The 17668-nt window shown below is 53.9% G+C and overlaps 1 protein-coding gene across 1 annotated transcript in view; it reads left to right on the top strand.

The window, feature by feature from the left end:
- The window catches only part of Ryr1 (ryanodine receptor 1), a 107632-nt gene that overhangs the window by 24666 nt on the left and 65298 nt on the right, over positions 1-17668 (top strand). The window contains 18 exon segments of the mRNA XM_048791254.1: positions 164-558; positions 1408-1540; positions 2205-2365; positions 2715-2880; positions 4875-4961; positions 5092-5318; positions 6790-7402; positions 8950-9219; positions 9521-9721; positions 10068-10179; positions 11768-11914; positions 13092-13365; positions 14204-14318; positions 14402-14534; positions 14822-14916; positions 16554-16689; positions 16949-17135; positions 17239-17347. Coding sequence (XP_048647211.1) covers positions 164-558; positions 1408-1540; positions 2205-2365; positions 2715-2880; positions 4875-4961; positions 5092-5318; positions 6790-7402; positions 8950-9219; positions 9521-9721; positions 10068-10179; positions 11768-11914; positions 13092-13365; positions 14204-14318; positions 14402-14534; positions 14822-14916; positions 16554-16689; positions 16949-17135; positions 17239-17347 — 3561 coding nt within the window.

The following is a 17668-nucleotide window of genomic DNA, read 5'->3' as shown; positions in this document are numbered from 1 at the left end:
CAAGGGCAAGTTTTGTGCCCTTCATTGAGCTTCATCAGCCCAGAGGAGGGAGGGGTGTCTTTAGATAATTCTTACACAAGGCCTCTAAGACCTAACTGTGGCTCTGCAGGTCACAGGTATAGGATAAGTGGCCTGTCTCAGTGCTTGCTGCCCCCCCCCCCAGGTGGCTCGCATGGACGGCACTGTGGATACACCTCCCTGCCTGCGCCTGACCCACCGCACCTGGGGCTCCCAGAACAGTCTGGTGGAGATGCTCTTCCTGCGGCTGAGCCTTCCCGTTCAGTTCTACCAGCACTTCCGCTGCACGGCAGGGGCCACCCCCTTGGCACCCCCTGGTCTGCAGCCCCCTGCGGAGGACGAGGCCCGGGCAGCGGAACCTGACCCTGACTACGAAAACCTGCGCCGCTCAGCTGGTCGCTGGGGGGAGGCTGAAGGGGGCAAGGAAGGAAGTACCAAGGAGGGGACCCCTGGGGGCACCTCCCAGCCTGGGGGAGAGGCCCAGCCCGCCAGGGCAGAGAATGAGAAAGACGCTACCACAGAGAAGAACAAGAAGAGAGGGTGAGTGGAGGGCGGGCAGGGTGGGCTTGGGGTTCCTCTCAGGATTCCCAACTTGAGAACCCCAGTTTTTCCAGAGTGGCCCCTTGTATGCCAAGTGCCGTCAGAACACTGAGGGATCCTAACACATTCTGGGTCCCCATGATTTCCCAGGGATGCTCTAATCTCCCTGAGAATGTGAAATCGAGGAGCCCTACAGCATGGTGTGCAGACTTCTCCTCTCCCCAAGCCCCAAAGTGGGCCCCAAAGTGCTTCATCCAAGGGGCTTCCTTAGCCATGAACACTGAGGAATCCAGGGTCTTGGGAGAGTTTCCACTGCTCCAGAGGGTACTACACTCTCAGTGGACACCAACCCCCAAAACACTAACTTCCAGGGAGACCCTCAGAAAATATTGAGTTGAAAGGAAACCTTCATTTCTCTTGTGAGGCAGCGGTTTTCAATGGGAGGTAGTTCTGACCCTTGCGGGGTGTTGGGAAATGACAGAGCATTGTTGGTTATCACAGTTTGGGGGTGCTGCTGCTGGGGCCCCAGGGGTTCCTCATGCCTTGCAACATATAAGACAGTGCCACTCCTATGCCAAACACAAATGAGAAATGCTAATTGAGGGGACCATTGTACGTCCCAAAGGGGACCTTCATGTTCCCAGAAATGTAGGTAACAGGACACCATAAGCAGTGGGCAGCACCTCCAGAATGTAGAGTAGTGGGGCATCCAGCCCTCTAGGGGTGAGGCTTTGGAAATCCCAGGAGCATGTGGTTAAGATGGATGTGGGGGGAAGGATTTTTGTGGTGGGAAGGTGGGGGCTGGACTTGAGAGCTGGTTCTCATGGCCTCCTCTCCTCCCATCAATAGGTTCTTATTCAAGGCCAAGAAGGCCGCCATGATGACCCAACCACCGGCCACACCCCCTCTGCCCCGACTCCCACGAGACGTGGTGCCTGCTGATGACCGCGATGACCCTGAGATCATCCTCAATACCACTACGGTGAGAACCAGGAACCCTGTACTTTGGGGGCCCCCTCCACAGCATAGCATAGAAACTCCCAGTTTCCAAACTTAGTGCTGCAATTCTCATATCTGGGGATATCCCAGTATGTACTAGACACCCACAAAATACAGTACACATGACTGAATCCTTCAAACCCCTCTATCCACACACCTTGTGGCCTGAAAATTGCAGGGAGCAGAGTGAAGTTATCAGACACAATGCTCTAACTCCCAGGACCCCAAAATCCAGAGGGTAAACCAATATGACTGTGGACCCCAACATTTGGAATTGCCCACATAAACACAATAGCCATATTTGATAACCACCCTAAAATATTCCTGAGTATAAAAATATGCAATTCATGTCAATATAGTTTGGGGGTCCTCCAATATGGAATCTGTTATGAGAAAGAAGTGCTGCCGGGGGCCATGTATTCCTTTGCTATAACCAGGGAAAGACCCGAATGTGGGGATATCACAAAATATTCCCAAGGGATTTCCAAATCAGTAGCCACAGAAACAGAGAGACACAGATGAAGGGGGTCTGGAATCTGGCAACTTCTTAAACTCCCAGAGGCCCCTGAGAATCCAAGGAGACCAAAGCAGAGCTCAGGGAATGCTGTCACCCTGCCTGATCTCTGGTCCCCTCTTTGTGTCCCCAGTACTACTACTCTGTGAGAGTCTTCGCTGGTCAGGAGCCCAGCTGCGTATGGGTGGGCTGGGTCACCCCTGACTACCATCAGCACGACATGAACTTCGACCTCAGCAAGGTCCGGGCCGTGACGGTGACGATGGGGGATGAACAAGGCAACGTGCACAGCAGGTGCCAGCATGGCGGGGGTACCATGGGTGTGGGAGGTTGTGTGGGAGTAGGAACAGGCAGGGGGGAGCCAGAGCTCTTGTGGCCAGCTCTGGGGCTGCCTGGCTGTGGGACCTGAGGGCCTCCCCTAGCAAGAGGAAGCTGTGGAGTCTGGGCACCCAGCTCAGAAGCCTCCCTTCGCTTCCCTCCTTCCAGGAAGCCCCAACAGCCCTAAGAATTCTAGCTCTGAGAGGCTCAAGGCCTGTCTGCAGGGGATGGGCATTGGGGTTGGGGCTGTAGGTTATGGCATTTGGCGAGTTCAGGGAGCCCCTGGGCTGAGGACACCTGCAGTGACCGCTCCTGTCTCCTCCAGCCTCAAGTGCAGCAACTGCTACATGGTGTGGGGCGGGGACTTTGTGAGCCCTGGGCAGCAGGGCCGGATCAGCCATACAGACCTGGTCATTGGCTGCCTGGTGGACTTGGCCACTGGCTTAATGACCTTCACAGCCAATGGCAAAGAGAGCAACACCTTCTTCCAGGTGAGTCCAACCCTCAGCAACTTGGCCATAGTCCCTCCCATTCCAGCATCCCAGGACCACCCTTCAGTGTGTCCCCGAGGCCAGACCCCACAGAGACAGGACAAAACCAGCTCCTAGTCTGTCCTCAGGAGGCCCCGAGAGAACACCTAATTGAACCAAGGCCCCGAATGGAGGAGACAGAGTACAACCTTTTCCTTGGAGAGAGGACCATATTCCCTCATGGGTGACACCAGTCACCACCTTTTCACCCATCAGGGAGGACCTGAGGAAGGGCCAGAATCCTAACGTGGACTTTTCCTTTTTAATATTTTATTATGCAAAAAAGTATGCACATACTCTAAGCCCACAGAAACCCTGAAGGGACTGTGCAGGAACTGTCCACAGAGCCACCAGCAGAAATGATCATAAATGTTTACTGCACTGCCTTGACCACATACCTATCCGCCTATCTATCATTAATTCAGCTAAGGCGGGCTTTGTAAAACTTTATGTTAAATGGAGAATTTCAGAAATATACAAAAATGGAACAGCACAGCGAACCGCCAGGTCCCTGTCACACAGCTCAGCTCACACCCCCTCACGGCCAATCTCGCTTCATCTTTACGCCTACTTCCTCCACACCCACAGGAGGATTCTGAGGGAAACTGCAGACATCACGTAGTTTCATCTCTTTTAAGCACGTATCTTTAAAAGATAAGGATTATTTTTAAAATGCATAACCACAATACCACTATCACCCCCAAACCCCAAACCAGGAGCTTCTAACCACCATCAAATGTCCAGTCCATGTTCAAATTTCTCTGGTTACCTCAAAAATGTCTTTTTTTTTTGCCACTTCTTTGTTTGAACTGGAATCTAAGATTATATATATATATATANNTATATATATATATATATATATATATATATATATATATATATATATATACACACACACACACACATATATATACATATATATATTTTTTAATTTGGTGCCAGGGATTGAACTCAGGGGCACTCAACCACTGAGCCACATCCCCAGCCCTATTTCATATTTTATTTAGAGTCAGGGTCTCACTGAGTTGCTTAGCATCTCGCCATGGCTAGGGCTGGCTTTGAACTCGCTATCCTCCTGCCTCAGCCTCCCGAGCCACTGGGATTACAGGCGTGCGCCACCATGCTCAGCTACGATCATATATTTTTAAATGTTTTTTAGTTGTAGATGGACACAATACCTTTATTTATTTATTTTTATGTGGTGCTGAGGATCGAACCCAGTGCCTCACACATGCCAGGAAAGTGCTCTACCTCTGAGCTACAGCCCCAGCCCAATGTATTTTAATTGGTTGCCAAGTCCCGTAGGTTTCTTTTTGTACATCGATTTCCTCTTCCACACCTGCTCCCCCTTTGAAGTGCATGGTTGAAGGAATCGGGCTGTTTGTGCTTCCCCCAGTGTGGTCCCTGGAAGGCAGGACCAGCCTCACTGGGAGCTTGTTGGATATGCAGACTCTCAGGCCCCTCCCCAGACACGCTAAATCAGAATCTGCATTTCATGAAGAGCCCAGGAGTTTCACGTGCACGTTAACATCAGGGCACATTGACCCAGTCCCTGTGGTTTCATTAGAACATTCTCCCCTGTTCCCTGTATTTCCTGTAAACAGGGGGTTGGGTCTAGAGGTGCAGTTAGATCCAGGTTTGGCTTTGGCAAGACTGCTCCACAGATGGTATTGTTTGGGGATGGGGGTGGGGTTTTTCGGGAGAAAAACTCAGAGAGAAACTGGGAAGGCATTCCTGGAGGGGCGTGATGTGCACCAAGATGCAGATCACAGGTGGCCCCAGGGAGCTGGAAGAGGCTGGCCTGGCTGGTGTGTCCCAGGGGTGACCTCAGAGCCACCGGGGAGCCTCCAGATGTCCACGCGTGGCTGTGCAGTCTTGGCCCCAGCATTTGAGGTCCAGAATCTACATGGCCAACCCATCCCTGTCCCTCACCTTGTCCTCTGCTCCCCTGCCAGGTGGAGCCCAACACGAAGCTATTTCCTGCTGTCTTTGTCCTGCCCACCCATCAGAATGTGGTCCAGTTCGAGCTGGGAAAACAGAAGGTGACAGTGCAGAAGTGGGGGCACTCGTGGGGCAGGCTGAGGCGGGATGTGTGGGGAGGACACCTGGAGGTAGGGTGGAGGGTTGGGGAGGGCTGGGAACCCTGACCCAGGCATGCCTCTGTACCCCCAGAACATCATGCCACTGTCAGCCGCCATGTTCCTGAGTGAGCGCAAGAATCCAGCCCCCCAGTGCCCGCCGCGGCTGGAGGTGCAGATGCTCATGCCTGTCTCCTGGAGCCGCATGCCCAACCACTTCCTGCAGGTGGAGATGCGGCGCGCCGGGGAGCGGCTCGGCTGGGCTGTGCAGTGCCAGGAGCCGCTGACCATGATGGCTCTCCACATCCCTGAGGAGAACAGGTCAGGGCCTGGCTGGTGGCACAGGGGCAGGGCAGGTGCTGCCAGCCCTCTGGGGTCTGGACCCAGCTCAGTGCCTCCTCCTACCACTTCTCTGGGGCTCCAGACCATCCACACAGGGGGATCTGGACTCAGCTCAGGCTTCCCCATAACACTCCGGGAGGCTCCAGACCTGCCTTATGAGCCCTGGACCCATTCTGTGAGCCACAGACTCACCTCGGGGGACCACCACCCACCCAGGGAATCTAGGCCCATACTACAGGGCCCCAAAGCTATCTCAGGAAGCCCAGACCAACCCAGAAGAACTGGACATTACTCAGAGAGGCCCAATGTACCCTACGGCCTCTGGCCACACCCAGGGAGACTTTAGACCCGTCCCACAGAGATCTAAAACCATTCTAGGGACCCAGACACACCCAGGACTACAGAAGTGTTCACACAAATACCAGGAATGGTGTGTGTGTGTGTGTGTGTGTGAGAGAGAGAGAGAGAGAGAGAGAGAGAGAGAGAGAGAGATGCTAGGGATTGATTGAACCCAGGAGGTGCTTCACCTGAGCTACATCCTCAGTTATTTTTTAAAATATTTTCTTAGTTGTCAATGGACCTTTATTCATTTTTTATTTATTTATATGTGGTGCTGGGAATCGAACCCAGTGCCTCATATGTGCTAGGCAAGTGCTCTACCACTGAGCCACAACCCCAGCCCCATCCTCAGTTCTTTTTATTTTTATTTTGAGATAGGGTTTCACTAAGTTGCCCAGACTAGCCTCAGACTTGCAATCCTCCTGCCTCAGCCTCCTGAATCACTGGGATTACAGACCTGCACTGCTGCTCCTGGCTAGAAATATTCTTAAGGACTCTGAGCATAGCCAGGGATCCCAGCCTCACCCCAGGAGGCTTCTGACATGATTCATTCCTTCCTTTATTCATCATTTGACAAATATCTCTGGCATGTGGATCGGCAGCATTCTAGGCTGATGACACCAAGACTCTCATACCCAGTGACATTCTAGTAATGCTCATATATATCTCAATGTGCCCAGACTTGCCCAGAGGGATTCAGTTCCATCCCCAGGCCCCCCTCCCATTAATTCATTTACCAAATATTTATTGAGCACTTCCTGTGTACCACAGATGTCCAGCTGTGTTGAAGTTAACATTCTAGTGGCACTTAAACATAACCAGGGGCCTTGACCTTGCCAATCTAGGGATCCCAGATACATTTGAGGGTCACCAGAACCTCTCTGGATTCTCAGAAAACTTAAAGTCTTAGACCTCCCAGGGTGTCCCAGACCCTTAGGAACCCCCAAGACCATTGGAAAACTCCTAGACTTTGCTCCAAAGCCCCCATGGAGCCCTGACCTGCAGGACACGGGGATTTACTGCTAAAGCATCTCTGCCTCTCTCTGGTCTGTGTCTGTCTGCCACCTCCTCTGTGGTTCTGTCCCTGTCCGTGGCCCTCCCTCTCCCGCAGGTGCATGGACATCCTGGAGCTGTCCGAGCGCCTGGACCTGCAGCGCTTCCACTCGCACACCCTCTCCCTGTACCGCGCCGTGTGCGCCCTGGGCAACAACCGCGTGGCGCATGCTCTGTGCAGCCACGTGGACCAGGCGCAGCTGCTGCACGCGCTGGAGGATGCTCACCTACCTGGTCCTCTGCGTGCGGGCTACTATGACCTCCTCATTAGCATTCACTTGGAAAGTGCCTGCCGCAGCCGGCGCTCCATGCTTTCTGAATACATCGTGCCCCTCACGCCTGAGACCCGCGCCATCACGCTCTTCCCACCTGGGAGGAGCGCAGAAGATGGTCCCCGGCGCCATGGACTGCCTGGGGTTGGAGTCACGACCTCCCTAAGGCCCCCGCACCATTTCTCCCCGCCTTGTTTTGTGGTGGCCCTGCCAGCTGCTGGGGTCACGGAAGCCCCGGCCCGCCTCAGCCCCGCCATCCCCCTGGAGGCCCTGCGGGACAAGGCGCTGAGAATGCTGGGGGAGGCTGTGCGCGATGGAGGGCAGCACGCGCGCGACCCCGTGGGGGGCTCGGTGGAGTTCCAGTTCGTGCCCGTGCTCAAGCTCGTGTCCACTCTGCTGGTAATGGCTTCCTTCCCCCATTCTTCACTTTGAAAATAACCCATCCATCCGATAATCAGTTCCCTCCCATGTATGCATCCAGCCACCCTTAGGTCTCTCCATCTGTAACTCCACCCACCTTTCAGCTTAGCCTCCCGTCACCTACCCATCCGCCACGCACTTTGCCTCCCATCCACTCATCTGTCTTCTGTTCGTCTGTTTATTCACCTTTCTTCTTCCCATTCCTCCACCCAACTGTCATTTATCCATCCATCAATCCATCCACCCTCTGCTCACGTTTCTATCCTCTCATCCATCCATTCATTCATATACCCTCATCTTCCCACACAAAGTCCATCTGTCTCTTTCCTTTTCTTCTCCACCGTATATCCATCCATCCATCCATCCATCCGTCCGTCCATCCACGTATCCACCTCTCCAGCTTTCAGTGTTCGCTCATCCTTCCTTCCCTTCATTCACACACCAGTCCCTTCACTGTCCACTTATCTGCCCATTTATTATTAATATATGTTTCCTTTCATATATCCAACATCAGCTTCCCTTCACCTGTGTATCCAGCTATATGCCCACTCACAGGTCCATCCATCCTCCACCTTCCATCTGCCTTTCCATTCATCTCTGCACCTGTTCATCCATATGTATGTAAACCCACCCATCCATGTACTCATAAATACATCCAGCCATCTACACCAATTCACCTACCTGTCCCTCCACCATTCTCCATCCCTCTATTCAGGTTTTATTTCATGTACTCCTTTACTCCTAAACTCATAGAACTGTTCATCCAAGAAGCCATCCATCCAACTTTTCGTGCGCAAGCCTCCTCCATCCACACATAAGGCCACCCATCTAGCCCGCCCACTCCCACAGCGATTTGCACTGTTTCCCCGTGCCCTGGTTGACTTGCTCCTGCATCTACCATCCCATCCACCTACCTGCTCACCTGTGCATCATTTTCACTGTCACCCACCCTCTCTGCCTACACCATCCCCTTCATCTCTCCGTCACGATCCACTCCCTCATCTCCCCTCCAGACCTCTGCTATTCAAGCTGTCCATTCATCCACCAGCCACCCCGTCCTCCCTCTCTCTGCCTTTCTCTCTCCCCGTTCTTCTTCCCTTTAATCTACCTTCTATCTTTCCTTCCATACTTCAGTCTAGAAGCATCTTTATGGAGTTGACTGAGAGTGATGTGGCATGTCCTGGGAGCTGTGTGGGCCTGTGTCAGGTGTAGGGTGCCCCAGAGCCACATATGTTCAAGCTTGGGGAAAAGGACACTGAACTGTGAAGGGAGGGGTGCTCACGTTTGCTGATGTGGTCTGGGCCGTGTGGGTGAGGCACAGGTGTGAACTGGAGGAATTTCAATGAGGTCAATGGCAAGGAGGGAGGCCATTTCCTTCTATGGGATGAATCACATCAGCTCATGTGGGAAAGAACCTGGCATATGGCAGGAGGAGCGAGGTTGGGGAGCGAGGCTGGGAGCGAGGCTGGGGACTGGTCATGGAGACCTTTCAGGCCACAGTGAAGAACTCAGAATTTGTCCTGCAGGTGATGGGAGTCTTCAGCGATGAAGATGTGAAGCAGATCTTGAAGATGATTGAGCCTGAAGTGTTCACTGAGGAGGAAGAGGAAGAGGAGGAGGAGGAAGAGGAGGAGGAGGAAGAGGATGAGGAGGAGAAGGAGGAGGATGAGGAGGAAGAGGCACAGGAGAAGGAAGATGAGGAAAAAGAGGAAGAGGAGGCAGCAGAGGGGGAGAAGGAGGAAGACCTGGAGGAGGGCCTGCTGCAGATGAAGCTGCCGGAATCCGTGAAGTTACAGGTAGGCTGCTCGCCCGTCTCCCGCCTCCATCTGCCTGGATGGAAGATCCAGGCTCTGGAGGAGCACGAGTCTGCACTGTGTCCTGAGGCACTGGGGGACTTTGCACCTGCAGAAAGCGGTGTGGGGGGGTGCTGGCCTGGAATGATCTCTCTGGTGCCACGTGAGAGGAGACCACGGAGGAGGCTGGCTTCAGACCCAAGCAGGAGATGGTGGTGGCTGGACCGTGGCAGGGTCAGGGAACGGGGAAGAAGCAACAAAAGTTTCAGAAAGTCCCGATGGTCTCATGACTGTCCTCCCCCAGATGTGCCACCTCCTGGAGTATTTCTGTGACCAAGAGCTGCAGCACCGCGTGGAGTCCCTGGCCGCCTTTGCAGAGCGCTACGTGGACAAGCTCCAGGCCAACCAGCGGGACCGCTATGGCCACCTCATGAAGGCCTTCACCATGACTGCCGCCGAGACTGCAAGGCGTACCCGCGAGTTCCGCTCCCCACCCCAGGAGCAGGTCCTCTGCCCCCTGACGTCCTCTGTCTTACCGTCTAACCCCCAACCCTGACCTCTCCCCTCACGGACCACGGATGTTCCTCAATCTCAAAACTGGTGCTTGACCTCTGAACCTATTGCTGTTTTTCTCTCTTTATCCCTCTGTGAACCAACCTGACCTGGGAGTCACCTGACTGACCCTGACCCCTTCCAGACCCCTGGCCCTAGTCTCCCAGCTGTTCTTCACCAACTCACGCTTTGGCTCATTATCTTGGACAGGGACTTAGAATTGAATCTTTGATCCTTGACCTCAGAGTTCTTCCTCTGTGGTCTCTGACCTCTCCTTCTGACCTTTGACCTTCCCCTAGATCAACATGCTATTGCAGTTCAAAGATGGTGCAGACGAGGAAGATTGCCCCCTCCCTGAAGAGATCCGACAGGATCTGCTTGACTTTCACCAAGACCTGCTGGCACACTGCGGTGAGGAGAGGGGACAGGGAGAGCCCTTTCCCCAGGCTTTCTCATGAGACTTCTCCTGAAGTTTCTCTAAGATTTCTTGACCTCAGATGAGTTGGTGTTAGATAACTATGGGTTGCATGAATGCATGAATGTACCGGGGAGCAGACAGGCCATGCGTGGAGGGTGTGCTTACGTGAGTATCTGAGTGAACCGGGATGAGTATGAATAGGTGGTGAGTAGACGGGAGTGTGAACTGGTGGATAGAGGGATGGAGGGATGAATAAACGGGTGAAGAGATGGCCGGCTGGCTAGCAAAATAGATGGAGGGCTGATTGAGAGTGGATGGAGAGCTGGCTGGAGAGACAGATGGACAACCTGTGTTATTCTGATGATAAAGCAGCACATTATCTTATTGAGATTCTCTTGAACATGATGAGTCATTTTTCTCTGGCTGATAGTTAAGATTTTCTCTTTGTCTTTGCCTTTCAACAGTTTGCTTATGACATGTCTAGGTGTGACATGTCATTCTGAGTTTATCCCATTTGGAGTTTGTTGAGTTTCTTGGATGTGGAGAACAATATATTTCATCACAATGGGAAAGTTTTATGCAATTATTTCTTCAAATATCAAATATTTTTTAAAAAATATTTACTTTTTAGTTGTAGTTGGATACAATATCTTTATTTTATTTATTTAATTTTATATGGTGCTAAGGATGGAACCCAGGGCCTCGCACGTGCTAGGCGAGCACTCTACCGCTGAGCCACAACCCCAGCCCTCAAATATTTTTTTGCCCTTTCTCTCCTCTCCTTCTGGAACTCTCACCATGAGTATACTGGCATGCTTGAGGATGGCCCACAGGTCTCTGAGGTTTTTTGATTTTTCTGTTCTTTAGACTGGAGAATCTCTGTGTCCTACCTTCAACTCCACAGCTTCTTTCTCCTACCAGTTCAAATAAGCTGTTGAACCTCTCTAGTGATTTTTTTTTCTTTTTTGCTACTGAGGATTGAACCCAGGGGCACTTTACCACTGAACCACATCCCCAGCCCTTTCTAATATTTTATTTAGAGACAGGGTCTCGCTGAGTTGCTAGGGGCTTGCTGAGTTGCTGAGGCTGCCTTTGAACTCTCCATCCTCCTGCCTCAGCCTTCGCAAGCCACTGGGATTTTGGGTGTGCACCACCACCACCACCAGCAGCCTCTCTAGTGATTTTTAAAATTTTAGTTATTGCACTTTCCATTTTTTCTTTTTTAAATTAAAACGCTTTAATTGAAGCATAATTGTGAAGTTAGTGTAGTTTTCAGCTCCTAAATTTCTTCATGTTTCTTTTTAAATGTTATTTAGCTCTTGGTTAGTACCCTACTGGGTGGGTTACTGTCATCGCGTATCCCTTTAGTTCTTCAGACGTTTTTAGTTCTTTGAACATATTTGCCACAGCCAATTTAGATGGCAAATGCTTCATAGAGTCAATAAATGAATATATTAAGAAGTAAATGGGAAACTCCCGAGTGCTGCAGAGGAAGACATGAGTGCCCCAGTGGGTGGATTAATGACAAAGTGCCCAAGCAAACCGCTGAGGGACATTCCCTCCCCCGTTGTCCACGTTCAGGAATTCAGCTAGAAGGGGAGGAGGAGGAACCAGAGGAAGAGACCACCCTGGGCAGCCGCCTCATGAGCCTGTTGGAGAAGGTGCGGCTGGTGAAGAAGAAGGAAGAAAAATCCGAGGAGGAGCCACCGGCGGAGGAGCATAAACCTCGTGAGGATGAGGGATGGATGGGGTGGGAGTGGCGGCAGCCCTGTGCGTGGGATCCTGTCTCCTCGCAGGGCACAGGGGGATGTAGGAGGTCGGGATGGGCAGGAGCAAGACAGGAAGGGCTGGGTGGGAGCAGCTGTCAGCTGGAGCTGTGGCTGGCTGTGGGGGCTGCCCCCTGCCCCTGGGTGTTGCCCAGTGCGAGGGACAGAGGGACAACCGGCCAGAGCAGAGGGTTGCACCAGCCTTGGGATGGTGGCCACTCCTGCACCACTAGGCTTCTGTGTTCCTGTGGCTTTTGATTTTCCTTCCTCTTGTGGTGAGATGATTTCCCTGCTGAGGGAATCAGAAAAGCTGTTAAGATACATGTTGGACCAAGGCGCCATTATGCGAGCTTTGGATCAGCCACATCTAATGAGCTCACCCCCAGCCCTATTTTGCATTTTATATTTAGGGATACGGTCTCTCTGAGTTGTTTAGCACCTCGCTGTTGCTGAGGCTGGCTTTGAACTCATGATCCTCCTGTCTCAGCCTCCCAAGCCACTGGGATTATAGGCGTGTGTCACCACACGTTATCCTATGACATTTAAGAAACTCTTTTGGATCAGCTCTGGGCCAGGCACTGTCAGCAGGTCTGGGCCAGTGGGGAGGAAGTCAGAGTCCCTGTCCCCAGGGGGTTTAGAGTATTATAACAGAGATGGATAGGGATGTATCAGTGTTCGGTGGTCATCAAGACTAAGAACATAATCAATCTGAGAGGCAGGAGAGGCTGAAGATGGAAGGGTCCATGTGAGGGAGCAGGGCACGGGAGGACCTGAGGAAGGATGACTGGCACAGAGGGAACGGCCAGTGCCAAGGCTCTGGGGCAGGGGTGTGCCTGGTGCATTTAGAGGCCGGTGTGGCTGGAGCAGAGGGAACCAGGGCCCGTGGTGAGCGCCGAGGGCAGGGAAGTCACAGGGCCAGATCAGATAGGGCCGGGGGAAGGAAGTGGGACCACACGTCACAGGTCCTGAATAGACACCTCGCTTCAGTGCCAGGACATGGTGACATTGGTGACATGCTCCTGGCAGGTGGAAGAAGGGGACTGTTAGCAACGGAGAAGCCTCTGGGAAGAGGGGCCTCTCCTGCCCGTCCTGGCCCTAGGCCCTGGTACAGCGTTCGGGTGCTTGCCTCCACTTCCCAGGGTCCCTGCAAGAGCTGGTGTCCCACATGGTGGTGCGCTGGGCCCAGGAGGACTTTGTGCAGAGCCCCGAGCTGGTCCGGGCCATGTTCAGCCTCCTGCACCGGCAGTACGACGGGCTGGGCGAGCTGCTGCGGGCCCTGCCCCGGGCCTACACCATCTCGCCGTCCTCCGTGGAGGACACTATGAGCCTGCTGGAGTGCCTCGGCCAGATCCGCTCGCTGCTCATCGTGCAGATGGGCCCCCAGGAGGAGAACCTCATGATCCAGAGCATTGGGTGAGGCATGCCCGTCCGTGCTGGGCACCTTTCCCTGGAGGTGGGGGAGCCTCCTTCTCCAGCCGGGCCCCCTGGGAGAGTCTGTAGGTACAGCGAGGTCGCCTTCCCTCAGCGTCCGGCCTGTCCACCCACCCCGGGGAACAGCCCCCCCACCACGTGACTCTGGGCCCAAGGTCTGCCAACATGAGCTTCGGTTTCCTCATCTGTAACATAGGGAAGGGCCACACCTACCCCCTTGAGTGGTGGTGTGGCTTCGGGGGCTCGTGCAGCTGCTGCAGTTCGTGGCATGGTATTGAGCACTGAGTGTCGCAGAGTCTCATTCCTTCACTCAGAAAGGCTTATCTAGCACTCACCATGTCTGGGCCCTTTCCAGGCATTAGGAACACAGTGGGCAACGTGACAGAGGTCTGCTCTCTGAAGTCCCGTGTGGTGGCTCAGGCTTGTGATCCCTTCGTGCTGAGGCAGGAGGATCGCAAGTTCAAATCCAGCCTCAGCAAGTCCCTAAGCAATTCAGCAAGACCTTGTCTCAAAATAAAATATTAAAAAAGGGCTGGGGATGTGGTTCAGTGGTTAAGCACCCCTGGGTTCAATCCTTGGTTAAAACAAAAAAAAAACTCCACTCTGGGAGAGCCCACCCTGGACATGTGCCTCAGTTTCCTCACATGTGAAATAGGGACACAGTTCCTGCCTCCTAAAGAGGATGTAAGAATGAACAGGAGCAGATTTGGAGGGGGCAGAGGCCAGTAGGTGCTGACTGATACCATGTTGGTGGCAGTGGCTCTGCCTGGACTCAGTGACTCAGCCCTTGGTGACTGCACGCACTCTGATCCGTCCACAGGAACATCATGAACAACAAAGTCTTCTACCAACACCCGAACCTGATGAGGGCCCTGGGCATGCACGAGACGGTGATGGAGGTCATGGTGAATGTCCTTGGGGGTGGTGAGTCCAAGGTAAGGGCCTGGCTGGGCTGGAAAGCAGAGGGGAGGGGGCCGCAGAAGGCAGGCACTGACCATAGCCCACCTGCCTGCCCCAGGAGATCCGCTTCCCCAAGATGGTGACAAGCTGCTGCCGCTTCCTCTGCTACTTCTGCCGCATCAGCCGGCAGAACCAGCGCTCCATGTTTGATCACCTGAGCTACCTGCTGGAGAACAGCGGCATTGGCCTGGGTGAGAGACCCTGAGCCAAGGACCCGCCCCCAGAGCCCTTCCAGGCTGCCCCTCTCTGCCAGCTCACTCACTCAGTCATTCAACAAACACACTCTCAACCCTCCCTGTGATGAGTAGGGCAGGGACACATAGTGACCCAGGCAGCCCTGCATGGCCTTCCCTGGGCTCACGTGCGTCAAGGAAGACGGTCCCAGCTTAGACAGCAACAGCCGGAGTGGCCAGGGCTGGGACGGGGAACCACAGATGAGACACCTCTGAGAGTGTTCTCACCACTTCTCGCTCCACAGGCATGCAGGGCTCCACGCCCCTCGACGTGGCCGCCGCCTCTGTCATTGACAACAATGAACTGGCCTTGGCGTTGCAGGAGCAGGACCTGGAAAAGGTGCAAAGGGGAGGCCAGGCAGTGTGGGACAGCTGCTGGTTATGGGGCCCCACGGGGAACATTCGAGACTGTCCACGGCCGAATCAGACGGGAATAACTTCCAGGGAGAGAACAGCACCCATGGTCACTCCTGGGGGCTGTGGGGCTGCAGCACATCCATGCTCTATGCTGCCTGGCCGGTGGCCTCTGAGTGTCGAGCCCTCTGTGCCTCCACTTCTATGTGCAGAGGGGTGAACATTTGCTCTGGAGCACATTATGTTGGGTTCAGCTTCCTAGTTCCCTTGCTGAGAGGCCTTGGACAAGTGACAGCTCCTTCGGCCCTCTGCCACCTCATTTCCACAGTGCACACAGTGGTAGAAACGAACGCATAGAGTTGTTTTGAGGGTTAAATGAGATGATCTATAAAAGCATTTATAAAACAGCGCTCAAGCAGGCATGGTGGCTGAGAGACCCCCTTTCTCAAAACAAACAAAACACCATGACCAATAATGGTTAGCTGCTGTTTATCCAGTTAGCATTTCTTGTGCACCATTGTATGTCAGGACCTGTCCAAGGCAGAGCAGTGATAGTACAAAAATCTGTCTCCCAGCCCTGGCAATTTAGCAAGGACCCAGGCAACAGAGCAAGATCCTGTCTCAAAATAAACAAAAAGGGGCTGGGCATGGTGGTGCATACTTATAATCTCAGGAACTCAGGAGGCTGAGGCAGGAGGATTGCAAGTTTGAAGCATGCCTTAGCAAGGCCCTAAGGACTTCCTGAGATCCTGTCTCAAAATAAAACACTGAAAAAGGGCTGGGGATGTGGCTCAGTGATTAAGCAACCCTGGGCTCAGTCCCTGGCATATAAATAAATAAGTAAGTAAATGGCTGGGGTGTGGTTTAGTGGTTAAGCATCTCTGGGTTCAATTCTTGATACGCAGAGAGAGAGAGAGAGAGAGAAAGGAAGGTAGGTAGGTAGGTAGATTGGTTCCTGCTCCGGAGTAGCCAACATTCTATTTGGGAGGATGGATAATATGAATGCTATAGGAATAACATCTAGTGTGTTAGCTAGGGACAGATGTTAAGAAGGGAAAGAAAGCAAGCAAAGGAGAGAAATATCATGGGTCACATGTTTGTCTGAGTTTAGGTTAGAGTAGTCAGAGAATGCCCCATTGAGAAAATGACATTTGAGTAAAGCTCAGGAGGTGAGGGGTCAGATGGATATCAGGGGGAAGAGCTTTCCAGGCAAAGGGAACAGTTAGTGCAAAGGCCCTGAGGCAGGAATGAGCCTCGTGAATTTATGGAATAGCAGAGAGACCAGTGCCTTTGGCACAGAGGCAGTGAGGGACGAGTAGTAGGAAGTTGTATGGGATCAAGGACTCTGGTTTTTATCCTAAATGAGATGAAGTCAAGAATCTGAGCAGAGGAGGGACATGACCTGACTCAGGTGTGCATAGGTGTGTGTGAGGAACAAACTGAGAGGAGAGGAAGGGGGAGGACAGGCTGCTGCAGTGGCCTAGGTAGAGACCAAGGTGGGTGGGACCAGGCTTAGTCTGCTCAGGGATCCAGAGATGAACAGGGCTGGGGAGCTCAGGGCTGGCACACTGAGCCCTAGGGAAGAGGGGGTGGCTCTGGCTGAATCCCCTTCCTGCCCCCCAGGTCGTGTCCTACCTGGCAGGCTGTGGCCTCCAAAGCTGTCCCATGCTCTTGGCTAAAGGGTATCCTGACATCGGCTGGAACCCCTGCGGCGGTGAGCGCTACCTGGACTTCCTGCGCTTCGCTGTCTTCGTCAATGGTGAGGCAGGGGATGGCGGTGGCAGGTGGGAGTCATTGGGCCTCTGACCAAAGCCTCCCTCAGGGTGACAGCCCCACCCTGCGCCTTGGGCCTGGCCTGGGCAGGGATTCTTCCAAGAGGTTCTGGGCCGACCTGGCATCACCCCTGGGGGTGTCAGGTCCTGGGGCCGCGTGGGGTCCTGGGGCTGCGTGGGGTCCTGGGGCTGCGTGGGGTCCCTGGGCAACGGCTCACGGGTCCTCGTGACTCTGCCGCGTGCCAGGCGAGAGCGTGGAGGAGAATGCCAACGTGGTGGTGCGCCTTCTCATCCGCAAGCCCGAGTGCTTTGGGCCCGCCCTGCGGGGTGAGGGTGGCTCAGGGCTGCTGGCCGCCATCGAAGAGGCCATCCGCATCTCCGAGGATCCTGCACGGGATGGGCCAGGTGTCCGCAGGGACCGTCGCCGTGAGCAGTGAGTGTCCTGCTCCCCTCTCCAGCGGGACAGCCCACCCTCCCGGTGCCCCTGCCACCTCCCTCACACCCACCCCCTGCCTCACACCCACCCCCTGCAACAGCTTTGGGGAGGAGCCTCCTGAAGAAAACCGCGTGCACCTGGGACATGCCATTATGTCCTTCTATGCCGCCCTGATTGACCTGCTGGGACGCTGTGCACCAGAGATGCATGTGAGACCCGGAAGACTGGAGTGGGACAGATGGGAGGGGACGGGCATGCATGGCCTCCCTGAACTTCTGCATTCAGATGTTGGCGATCTTGATTGAACTCTCATCATGTGGGTGGTCATGGACAGAACAGTGACCTGCACTGTCCCAGGCCCCGATCTCATGGAGTGGACAGGGAAGGGATGGGGAAGCACAGGTGGAGGGTAGGGAACTGAGTTAGTCCCTTGGGAGGGAGGCCTGCGGTACCCATGGGTGTGCCAGGAAGGGGTGGAAAGGAGAACAGGTGCTGGGTAACATGCCCATCCTCCCCGCCACCCCCCCCCC

This window comes from Marmota marmota, unplaced genomic scaffold, assembly GCF_001458135.2.
Source record: "Marmota marmota marmota unplaced genomic scaffold, marMar, whole genome shotgun sequence".
Taxonomy (NCBI): Eukaryota; Metazoa; Chordata; class Mammalia; order Rodentia; family Sciuridae; genus Marmota; species Marmota marmota.
This window is presented reverse-complemented; position numbering and strand designations above follow the sequence as displayed.